Source organism: Emys orbicularis, chromosome 2, assembly GCF_028017835.1.
Source record: "Emys orbicularis isolate rEmyOrb1 chromosome 2, rEmyOrb1.hap1, whole genome shotgun sequence".
Taxonomy (NCBI): Eukaryota; Metazoa; Chordata; order Testudines; family Emydidae; genus Emys; species Emys orbicularis.
Window position 1 is genome coordinate 236,129,946 of NC_088684.1, and position 12,363 is coordinate 236,142,308.

Here is a 12,363-nt window from a genome sequence, read left to right on the forward strand (position 1 = left end):
GGGTTGGGGGGGCAGGAAGTGGGAGGGGCTGGATAGGGAGTGGGGGCCAGGCTGTTTGGGGGGCGCAGCCTTCCCTACCCGGCTCTCAATACAGTTGCGCAACCCCGATGTGCCCCTCAGGCCAAAAAGTTTGCCCACCCCTGGTCTAGAAGATACCATCAGAGATGCTTTGTTTTGCAGTTCTCAAGCTGTGGATTTGTGTCTCCAGAGATAACATGCTTGTTAACAGCAAAAATGTTTTAAATAAATAACTAAATAATATATAGAGGTGAGAAATAACTGACCTCAACTCTATTGTCCCGCTGCAAATTTGTGTACACAGAGTTAATCCCTTACCTCTCTCTAAAAGTGTAAAGTGTAGAATCCGAGTGCTTAGGTGACTTCCACCAGTTCACTAGTGTCACTTTTGGGTACTCCGCATATGTTCAACATTTCTTTTAAGCCCAATGTTGAGAACTTTGGCTGTGACAGTGCCATCTATTTTTTCACGATTTTGTTCACAAATTGTCATCAAATTAGGCCAGTTCTTGATATAGTGCTCAAAACAGGCCACTACTGAGTTCCATCGCACATCTTGGGGAGAGTTAGCTTGGTTCCTCCCACTTTTTTCAGAGCATCTGCTGCAAAGTGGTTGTTACAGAAGTATTTTACAATTTCAACAACATTAGCCTTTATTTCTGGAACACTGAAGTCTTTGGCAAGTAGGTGCATCAAATGAGCACTGCAGCCGTATGTTGTTAGCTTGGGACTCTCTTCTAAATAATTTCTTCTCATCTTGGATACATTTGCAGCATTGTCTGTGACCAAACTGCGTACTAGACATTTGAATTTTTTTCACAGTTTGTTATAGCTTTTACTGCTACTTCTTGTAAGTATTCTGCTGTGTGTGCATTTCCTGATGTATCAATTGTTTCTGTAAGGAAGACATTCCCTTCTGTTGTCACACAAGCACATACAACAGGATCATTGTGGACATTGCTCCACCCATCAAGACTCAGGTTAACAATTTCACCCTCTAGACCTTTTGCACACTGCTCAATTTCTCTTTCATACACTTTATCCAGCAATCTGCCTGCGACATCTGCTCTGGGTGGACTGTATCCTGGTCTTAATGACTAAACCATGTTAATGAAGTGTGGGTTCTCAATCATACCGAAAGGAGAGTTTGTTGCATAAACAAACCAGGCAATTTTTTCATCAATTACCTCTTTGTAATCTGCTGGTTCTTATCACAAACTGATCTATGGTTGTTTCTGGATGGTGGAGATTTTTTTTCCTTTTTGCTACAGGTGATATATTGTGGCTATGTGACATACATTATGTGACTGAAACACTATAGAAAATGATGGTGATCTTGAAGGTGGATAGTCTTCAGAATCCTGTATGTTGAGGATGGATTCTCCTAAACAAAATAAGTCGATGCAGTTATTTAATTATTATTACCATACTGCTCATTTAGTGTTACTCATTGCATTCACTGACACTCAGTACTACTTTAAAGGTGAAATTGTAAAAGGAAGATCTGCCTATTTCAGCTATTTATTTTTTTTATCACAACTGCATGTAAAATGATAGTACCATAGAGTAACAACTATATTTTTGCTCAAACATGAGAATTCAAGAATAGTCCAGAAGGGAAGACAGGCAGTCCTTAAGAAAGAAGTATGAAATAAAAAAGTTTACCCAACCTGAAGATCCTGCGTGTTCAGACATGTTCCTTTCATCATCTTCAATGCAGCTTCCTCCTGAGAAGGAACACGTCTCATGATGTTGTTTCATTTGGGCAACCAGGCCTTGCATTTTTGTTGCACTGTTTGTATTTTGCACGCAAGCCTGTCCTACCCACAGGTATGCCCAAACTGGGTCTCTTTTACAGCCTGCTGCCATTATAGGTTTTCCCTTCTAGTGAGAGAATGGTATGGTAGATCTCAAATCAATGAAGGCTACACTCAGAAAGACCTCAAGACTTCTGGAATATGCTGCACAGTTTCACTTTTGTTTCCACTGCCTGTCTCTTCCTTCTCACATTTGTCTCCAGACTTCTCCTTCCCCAGATCTATTCCGTCCCCAACAATCTTCTATTCATTGAACTTTTTGAAACTTTGCACTTTTAGAGAGAGGTAAGGGATTAACTCTGTGTACACAAATTTGCAGAGGGACAATAGGGTTGAAGTCTGTTATTTCTCACCTCTATTTATTTATTTATTTATTTATTTAAAAACATTTTTGCTGTTAACAAGCATGTTATCTCTGGAGACACAAATCCACAGTTTGAGAACTGCAAAACTAAGCATCTCTGATGGTATCTTCTAGACTGAGCACTGAGTCCCATTGGGTAGATAGAAAGACTAACCTAAATAATCTATACAGAAGCCCCTGGAACTCCATAAAATTGGGTTCCTAATCCATGAACTATTGGAACTCATTTACAAAACTTTTCTTAAACATTACATGAATATATTGTCTCATACTATAGAATTAGGCCTTGTCTACACTACGAGAGTACTTCGATTTTAGTTAATTAGACTATGTGGAATCGATATTACTAAGTCGAACGTGTGTGTCCACACTAAGGACAGTAATTCGACTTTGTGAGACTTTGTGAGTCCACACTAACGGGGCAAGCGTCGACATTGGAAGCGGTGCACTGTGGGCAGCTATCCCACAGTTCCCGCAGTCCCCCCTGCCCATTGGAATTCTGGGTCGAGCCCCAAATGCCTTCTGGGTAAAAAAATGTGTCGAGGGTGCTTTTGGGCGCCTGTCGTCATCCGTCCGTCACTCAAGCCCTCCCTCCCTCCCTCCCTGAAAGCGCCGGCGGGAAATCAGTTCGCGCGCTTTTCTGATCAGTGACAGCGCGGACGCCACAGCAGTGCGAGCATGGATCCCGCTGCGACCATCGCTGCAGTTGTGGCAGTTCTCAACGCCTCGCAGCTTCTCCTCCACCTGTACCAGAGGCAGCTGCAGATCAATCATGAGAGGAGGCTACGGCACTACCGTGACGGCATGAAGTCGGACACTAGCTCCAACCTCTCTGAGAACATGAGACCCAGCGCCCAGGACATCTCGCTGTCACTGGGTCTTGTTGATACTGTTGAACGGCGATTCTGGGCCCGTGAAACCAGCACGGAATGGTGGGACCGCATAGTGCTGCAGGTCTGGGATGAATCCCAGTGGCTGCGCAACTTTCGCATGCGGAAGGGGACTTTCCTCGAACTGTGTGAGTTGCTGTCCCCTTCCCTGAAGCGAAAGGACACCCGGATGCGGGCAGCCCTGACTGTCCAGAAGCGAGTGGCCATAGCCCTCTGGAAGCTCGCAACGCCAGACAGCTACCGGTCCGTCGCTAACCAGTTTGGCGTGGGCAAGTCTACCGTGGGGGTTGCTGTTATGCAAGTAGCCAGGGCAATCGTCAAGCTACTGCTATCTAAGGTAGTGACCCTGGGAAACGTGGAGCTCATCAGAGATGGCTTTGCCGAGATGGGATTCCCAAACTGCGGTGGGGCTATAGATGGGACTCACATCCCTATCCTGGCACCGGACCACCAGGCTAGCCAGTACATCAACCGGAAGGGCTACTTTTCCATGGTGCTGCAAGCACTGGTGGACCATCGGGGACGTTTTACCAATATCTACGTTGGATGGCCTGGCAAGGTTCATGACGCTAGGGTGTTCAGGAACTCTGGTCTGTGTAGACGGCTGCAGGAAGGTCTTTACTTCCCGGACCACAAAGTAACTGTTGGGGATGTGGAGATGCCAACAGTCATCCTCGGGGACCCTGCATACCCGCTAATGCCCTGGCTCATGAAGCCCTACACTGGCGCACTGGACTCAGGGAAAGAACTATTCAACTACCGGCTCAGCAAGTGCAGAATGGTGGTGGAGTGTGCTTTTGGCCGTCTCAAGGGGAGATGGAGAAGCCTACTCGCTGTGATCTCAGCGAGACCAATATCCCGATTGTGATAGCTGCTTGCTGTGTGCTCCACAATTTGTGTGAGAGCAAGGGGGAGACCTTTATGGCGGGGTGGGAGCTTGAGGCAAATAGCCTGGCTTCTGATTACGTCCAGCCAGACAGCAGGGCGATTAGAAGATCACAGCGGGACGCGCTGTGCATCAGGGAGGCTTTGAAAGCCAGGTTCCTGACTGAACAGGGTCTCCAGTGACTTTTTACTTTGTGGACACAGATGCTGAACCTGCCCCCGTTTCTTTACCCAGTTACTGTTGACTATCCTTCCAAGTTACATACCCCCTTCCCCACCTTCCCAACAAATAAAATCTGTTCTGTTCTGTTAATGAACAAGGTTCTCTTTTTTACTGTTTTCGCGGGAATGTTTTAAACCGGGGACGCAGACTGTGGCGGGGGGCGGGCTTAGTGTTTTGATGCAAATGATGCTTCTAAAGTCCGGGAATGACAGGCTCCGCAGTGCTGGATTGGTTGTTTCAACGCAGCCTGCCAGCAGTCCTGGGCGGGACTGGATGTATGTGTCGGCCAAGTGACTTTCTGGCAGGGGGCGGAGGGTAACAGATCCCCTGCTGCGTGGCTCTGTGATCCAGGATAAGGACCGCGGCATAGAATCTCTAACTGCCCTCCCCCGACACAAAGTCACAGATCAACCCCCTCGCACCCCAGAACAAGAAAACCGCCTCCCAGACTGACCAGGGTAACTGGTGACTGTGCTGTGTATGTGTCCTGATGCTGGACCTGCCCCCGCCTCTGTAGCCTGCTACAGGTGACTGTCCTGTCCAAGTAACAAACCCCTTCCCCCCCCTTCAGACAGAATCCCCTCCAAAAGACACTCTCGGAAACAGTACTTAACAGAAACAGATGTTTTATTATGAACCGCACATGAAAAGGGGGGGGGAGGAAACTTGGACATGGGCTAGTGTGAGATGGGTAGGAAAGGACTTTTCAAACTTTGGAACGAGAGCCTTCCATTGCTGCAGCAGTGTGCAGTGGCCGACTGACAGTTTTAACGGACCTTGCCGCCCCTCCTTCTTTGTACTTTTGGTGAGGGGGGTGTGGGACTTGGTGGCGGGGGAGGGCGGTTAGAGATAGACAGCAGCAGTGCTCTGTCCTCCTGCCTCCGGTCTTGCAGAACATCCACAAGGCGCCGGAGCGTCTCCGTTTGCTCCCTCATTAGTCCAAGCAGGGTTTGAGTAGCCTGCTGGTCCTCCTGGCGCCACCTCTCCTCCCGTTCCATGACTGCTCTGTGCATTTGTGACAAGTTCTCCCTCCACTGTGTCGTCTGGGCTGCCTGCTCTCGTGAGCACTCCATAAGTTCATAAAACATGTCTTCACGAGTTTTTCTCTTCCTTCTTCTAATCTGCGCTAGCCTCTGGGAGTGTGATGCCAGGCTGGGTTGGGAGACAGTCGCAGATGTGTCTGTGGGAATGGGAAAAAGGGAGTCAATTCCTGAGACAGATAAATGAAGTTGCTAACAAAGAGCATAGTCTTTCTCTGTGAACAACACCATGCACTGCACCTTTCACATGCGCACTCAGGACAAGGTCGAATTTTCGGCCCTCGCCTTATGTGTCTGGGGTCCTGCAGTTGCGATCAGAGAAGCGTTGCAGGACACCTCTACTTCTGCTGCAGGAAAACATGGTAAGCCGTAGACTTGTGGCAGCTTAAGCATGTAATAGTAGCACTGGGCTCCTTTCGCACTGAATGCAAGGCCACTCTCTGCTGGCAGCAATCAGGGAAGCATGAGCTCTGCCCCTGTCCCACCACCTCGCGGCTGTCCCCGGGAAAGATCCCTGTATGCTGCCCCTGTGAGGCCTCCACCGCGTGGCTGTAAAGCAGTCCCAATACTAACATTCCCCTCCCTAATTTAAAGCAGGGCGTCATGTGTGACATAACACTCATGAGGATCTCGGAGACCGAGAGGGGAAGGATGCTGCGTGAAAGCATGCAGAGGCCTGGGCCGTATGCCGCCATGCTGTGCCGCGCACTGATCCCCGACTACCTGATGGACTCATGGCGTGGGAACGTGTGTTACCACGGGGGACCAAACAAGATCGCCCTGCCGTTGAACCTCGTGTGCATGCTGGAGCGGTACCTGCAGGAGAGCTATGCCGAGCTATCCCAGGAGGACTGTCTGTCCATTCCCGGGCACATTGACCGCCTTTTCATTTAAGTTCAGCATTACGGACTACAGAGTGGAGTGTCCTGTGGTGGACTAATCATGAATATCCGGACAGTACTTGATTTTCTATACATAGTTAGGAGTAAATAGTTCACTAAGCCAACTAAATCATGAACAACAAATTACTAATATAGTTAATATTCCTGTTTTGTTATAAATAAAAGTTTCTATGTTTAAATGAGTGACTGAAAAGCCCATTCTTAACAATATAAATATTCCACTTATGTTAAAATGAAATGTTTAGATGTTTAAAGCACTCACTGCTTGATCCTTCCCCTGATTCGGTGTCCGGGGTAAGGGCTGTGGACGGTTGGTAGGGGATCTCGGTAAGGGTGATGAAGAGCTCCTGGCTGTCGTTGAAATCAGCGGTGCAAGCGCTGTCGACTGCCTCGTCCTCCTCATCTCCTTCCTCATCTTCCCCGTCACCTAACATTTCCGAGGAGGAACCGGCCGTGGACAATATCCCATCCTCGGAGTCCACGGTCACTGGTGGGGTAGTGGTGGCGGCCGCACCTAGGATGGAATGCAGTGCCTCGTAGAAACGTGATGTGTGGGGCTGGGATCCGGAGCGTCGGTTTGCCTCTTTGGTTTTTTGGTAGCCTTGTCTCAGCTCCTTGATTTTCACGCGGCACTGCGTTGCATCCCGGCTGTATCCTCTCTCTGCCATGGCTTTAGAGATCTTCTCGTAGATCTTTGCATTCCTTCTTTTGGAGCGCAGCTCGGAAAGCACGGACTCCTCGCCCCACACAGCGATGAGATCCAAGACTTCCCGATCAGTCCATGCTGGGGCCCTCTTTCTATTAGATTGCACGGCCAACTCTGCTGGAGAGCTCTGCATCGTTGCCAGTGCTGCTGAGCTCTCCACGCTGTCCAAACAGAAAATGAGATTCAAACTGGCCAGACAGGAAAAGGAATTCAAATTTTCCCGGGGCTTTTCCTGTGTGGCTGGTCAGAGCATCCGAGCTCGAAGTGCTGTCCAGAGCGTCAACAGAGTGGTGCACTGTGGGATAGCTCCCGGAGCTATTACCGTCGATTTCCATCCACACCTAGCCTAATTCGATATTGCCATTTCGAATTTAGCGCTACTCCTCTCGTTTTCGAGGATTACAGAAGTCGAATTTAAGAGACCTCTATTTCGAACTAAGTAGCTTCCTGGTGTGGACGGGTGCAGGGTTAATTCGATGTAACGGCGCTAAATTCGATATAAGCTCCTAGTGTAGACCAGGCCTTAGAATTTATAATCCCTATTCCATGATGAGATATCTTTGAGCTATAATGTATCTTTAGATAGCTTCCCCCCCAAAAGCATTTTATCAGACAAATCCGATTTAAATAAAAAAAAATCTGATTTTTATTTTTATTTTTATTTTTTTAAAAAATCATTGATTTTTATCCACCGTGGCAGGAGATAATGCTGCCGGCTTCTTGTTTACAACGTCACCTTAAAGTGAGAACAGGCATTCGCATGGCACTGTTGTCACCGGCGTCGCAAGATATTTACGTGCCAGATGCACTAAAGATTCATATGTCCCTTCATGCTTCAACCACCATTCCAGAGGACATGCGACTCCATGCTGATGATGGGTTCTGCTCGATAATGATCCAAAGCAAAGCGGACCGATGCATGTTTATTTTCGTCATCTGAGTCAGATGACACCAGCAGAAGGTTGATTTTTCTTTTTTGGTGGTTCGGGTTCTGTAGTTTCTGCATCGAAATCTTTCTTTTTTAAGACTTCAGAAAGCATGGTCCACACCTCGTTCCCCTCAGATTTTGGAACGCACTTCAGATTCTTAAACCTTGGGTCGAGTGCTGTAGCTATTTTTAGATATCTCACATTGGTACCTTCTTTGCATTTTGTCAAATATGCAGTGACCGTGTTTGTAAATCAGACATGTGCTGGGTCATCATCTGAGACTGCTATAACCTGAAATATATGGCAGAATGCAGGTAAAACCGAACAGTAGACATACAATTCTCCCTCAAGGAGTTCAGTCACAGATTTAATTAACGCAATATTTTTTTTAACGAACCTCATCAGCGTGGAAGCATGTCCTCTGGAATGGTGGCTGATGCATAAAGGGGCATACGAATGTTTAGCATATCTGGCACATAAATACCTTGTAATGCCAGCTACAAAAATAGCATATGAATGCCTCTTCTCACTTTCAGGTGACATTGTAAATAAGAAGCAGGCAGCAGTATCTCCCGTAAAGGTGAACAGACAAGAAGTAGGACTGAGTGAACTTGTAGGCTCTAAAGTTTTACATTGTTTTGTTTTTGAGTGCTGTTATGTAACAAAAAAAAATCCACATATGTAAGTTACACTTTCACAATAGAGATTGCACTACAGTACTTGTATGAGGTGAATTGAAAAATACTTTCTTCTTTCATTTTTACAGTGCAAATATTTGTAATTAAAAATGAATAAAGTGAGTACTGTACACTTTGTATTCTGTGTTGTAATAGAAATCAATATATTTGAAAATGTAGAAAAACATCCAAAAATATTTAATAAATTTCAATTGGTATTCTATTGTTTAACAGTGCGATTAATTGCGGTCAATTTTTTTAGTCGCAGTTAATTTTTTTAGTTAATTGTGTGAGTTAATTGCAATTAATCGACAGCCCTAGTTTGTTTACATAGTGATTCTGAGTGTAATTTACAGAATATCTTGACAATGAAATTAAGACTCTCCAACCACATCATGCTACAGTGCAAGTAGTGTTCCTATTTTTGGTTATGCAAAAATCACAGGTTTCTATTTTAATACCATTAATTCATGTGTTGTGTTTAAAAATGCAGATTTTGTTTATTTTTGTTGAATTTAAAAGTGAGGTTATTGCTTGCTAGTAATGCAGTGACACAAAGTAAATCCTAGTAAAAAGGCTCACCCCCCAGTCCCAAGTCAGGACCATTTATATAATTCTTAGCTCTACTGCGTACATCTACATCTGTATTTGAAGAATTTCAAGCATGAGGTTGAAGGTTCAAATGACTTCAACTGTTAATATGGTTTGAGCTGGCTATTCCTACTTTAACATTCATTTATAAAAAATATATACGTACACAATATAATCTACATAGCTACATCTCACATAGCCACTGATGAGGTGAAATATAATTTTTAATCGTCGTGTGACATCCTTGTCTGTTAAGATGAGCAAACCCTTTGCATTACAACAATTTACAGGTACTTCAGTTTGTTTGTGGAGAATAAATATATTGATTTATGTCCCAATTGGGATGCCTCTGAGTTACAGGCAGGTATCTATGGACATCAGATGTATTTATTTATCTCATGGGATGATGAACATTTGCATGCCCAGTTAATACCTGCTGCACAATGTTATGCAGTACACCTTATGACTGATTTTATATATAGTCAAACACTCGTGTTGTGGAATATAATATGAATTTTAAATAAATGCCCTGCCTTTTTTTAGGAGAAGCTGTGTTGGATCAGAACTGGTAGACTGGCTGTTGGAGCACTGTCCTTTGGTGAAGTGCAGATCTACAGCAGTTGGTGTATGGCAGCTCCTACTGGATATGGGAATTGTGTTATCAGGTCAGTGTTATGGAAACAAGTCCTACCACGGTCAGTAAGGCATTTGTACATAGAATGAGATTTATGTTTGCCGGGACAGAGGAGGAAAAAGAAAAATGTAGATTGATTTTGTTTTTAATTAGGAGGTCACGTCCTTTAATATTAATATGGTATAGACTTATCCATGTGATGTTTCACTTAATAAATACAAGATATGAACTAGTTCAGATGCAGTTTTCTCTCTTCTGCTTTTGGAAATGCAATTGCCTGTTTGCCAGTTTGCAGATCATGTGCATGTCTATGTCAACCTATTTTTTCTTCAGATGCTTTGCATTGTTTTCAAAAAGTCAGCAGTTGCTTTGTCACTATAAATCACTGGTTCATCAGGTATCTCCTTTAGTAACTAGTGTTTTTTTTCTTTTCCATAACTAGAGAATACAGCACAGTAGATGAAGAGGTATTTTCTACTCATTGATAACCATGTTGGGCCAAATTCACCCTTCCTCTCTCTCTGTGTTGCCCCATTGACTGCAGATTAAGCTAGGGCAGAGTTTGGCTCAGAAGTCTGGGACACAGGTGTTGATGTTGATATCAGTAGCCACCCTCAGGGATTTTTCCATGGGAAGACCACTTCACATTGCATCCAGGGCTCCATAGCCACTGAATCAAGGCACCACCAGCCCATCCTGTCCATGCATGCCCCTTTCCTATCCATGACTGTGCTAGTGAATTGTCCCCACTCCTTTCAAAGTACAGAGGAAGTTAAAAACCTTGTGCTTATGTAACCGACTGGTGAATGTATGTGTTAAAGGTTCCCTTTGGTGCCAGATCTGCTGAGGATAGGAGTCTATTACAGTGCAAGCTAGGAAGCCTTGACTCATTAGCTGTAGCAGCTCATTCTTTTAGCTGTGGAGGTCTTGGTTCATTCCCTCCTGTGTCAGTTAAGAATGATCATGCTATCACATTCTCCTGCAGGATGGGCATTATGGTGCTGAGGGCCCTGTGCCCTGGCTCTTGCTGGCAGAAGTGGCATAATGCGGGACAGAATCTAGCCTGAGCTCTTTTTAAAAGGGGTGAATTTACAATATGTGCATTGTGAAGGGAGAATGAATATTTAAAGTATTTGATCCCTTTGTTTAACTTTAAGATTTTTCTTTTTTTCCTAAAGTTTTCCTTCCTCCTCTTTTCATGTATCCTCTTCTTCCTCATGATCTTGCTATACTGCAGAAAGGCATTCACCAGAAGAAATGAGCTAGAAGCTAATGAAAAACAATGCTCATCAATTTGATGGGTGAAAGACCTCTCTCTGACAGCTATGTCCCTTAAAGGCAGAGCTCTCTCTGTTCCTGAAGTATCCAGACTCCATTGCCTTAAACTCCAGGAACCTGGATGTTCTGTTACTCTGAGTTTTTTTCCTTTTGGCTGCATCACTTGGATGAAATTAATTAAAGCCAGACGGTATCTGATTGTTTCAAAGTTCAGTTTTAAGCATTTTGTCCTTGATGGTTGTCAAACTAAGCATTAAGTTAGTACTGAATATGTATATGTGGTTATGAGTAAAGTTGATAGAAGAAACTTTAAAAGGTATTTCATTTTATTTTTTCTAACAGTGGACAGACAACTTTATTTTCAAGACACTCATGTTTTCTACCAGTTCTCAGCTGATGAATGTACTTATCTTTTCTGTGAATTCGAAAGAGATGAAGGATGGCAAAATGGTGTAAAACTCTTACTGCAGCTAGTGCCTCTTACTTCATCCAGGGCTGCTATATGTAATCTGTAAGTACCTTCTCTTTGTAACTTTTGCTGAATGTAAATGCCTGGATTATAATGACAGACTATATACAAAATTATATATACATGTAACAGCTTCCATCTGAGTGTTATTTCTTGTATCAATAGGTTTGCTAAACTCAGCATCTAGAAAGTCACTGTGGTCAAATGTGTAGGACGCCAGAGTGGGAGTCAGGAGACCTGAGTTCTAGTCCCAGCTCTGGCACTAACTTGTTCTGAGGCCTTGGGCAAGTCATTTCACTTTTTCTGTGCTTCTGTTTTCATCATCACCCTTTGCCTGTCTTGTCTATTTAGAGTGTAAGATCTTTAGGGGGCAGAGACAGACTTTGTGCAGTCCCTAGCACAATGAGGCCTCAATCCTGATATTTTCATTGCAAGTAAATATTATTATTTATAGATAAGGCTAAGATTTTGTCATGGTTATTTTTAGTAAAAGTTATGGGCAGGTCACGGGCAATAACCAAAAATTCACCGAAGCCTGTGACCTGTGCCTGACTTTTATTAAAAATAACTACGGTAACTCCTCACTTAATGTTGTAATTATGTTCCTGAAAAATGCAACTTTAAGTGAAACGATGTTAAACAAATCCAATTTCCCCATAAGATTTAACATAAATGCGGGGAGTTAGGTTCCAAGGAAATTTTTTGGGGGCAGACAAAAGGCATTATATACTGTACAGTACTGTACTGTGGTTTGGAAGTGTCCCTGGCTTACCCCACACAGGCACAGCCCGCTGCAGGCAAGGACACTAGGAAGCACCTTCGCAGCAGCGGCAGCTTCCCCGGAGAAGAACAGGCGCCGACTTTGCCAGGAGATGCTCCAGGCCCGCCTCTTCCTGTCCCCGCTCCACTCCAGGCCCACCTTCTCCCACCCCCACTCCAC

The 12,363-nt window shown here is 44.5% G+C and overlaps 1 protein-coding gene across 1 annotated transcript in view; it reads left to right on the forward strand.

Moving 5' to 3' along the window:
- RAPGEF5 (Rap guanine nucleotide exchange factor 5) overlaps nt 1-12,363 on the forward strand; it is a 257,733-nt gene that overhangs the window by 57,299 nt on the left and 188,071 nt on the right. Inside the window, exons 4-5 of the mRNA XM_065399415.1 lie at nt 9,586-9,707; nt 11,297-11,465. Coding sequence (XP_065255487.1) covers nt 9,586-9,707; nt 11,297-11,465 — 291 coding nt within the window. The remainder of the gene's footprint in view (nt 1-9,585; nt 9,708-11,296; nt 11,466-12,363) is intronic.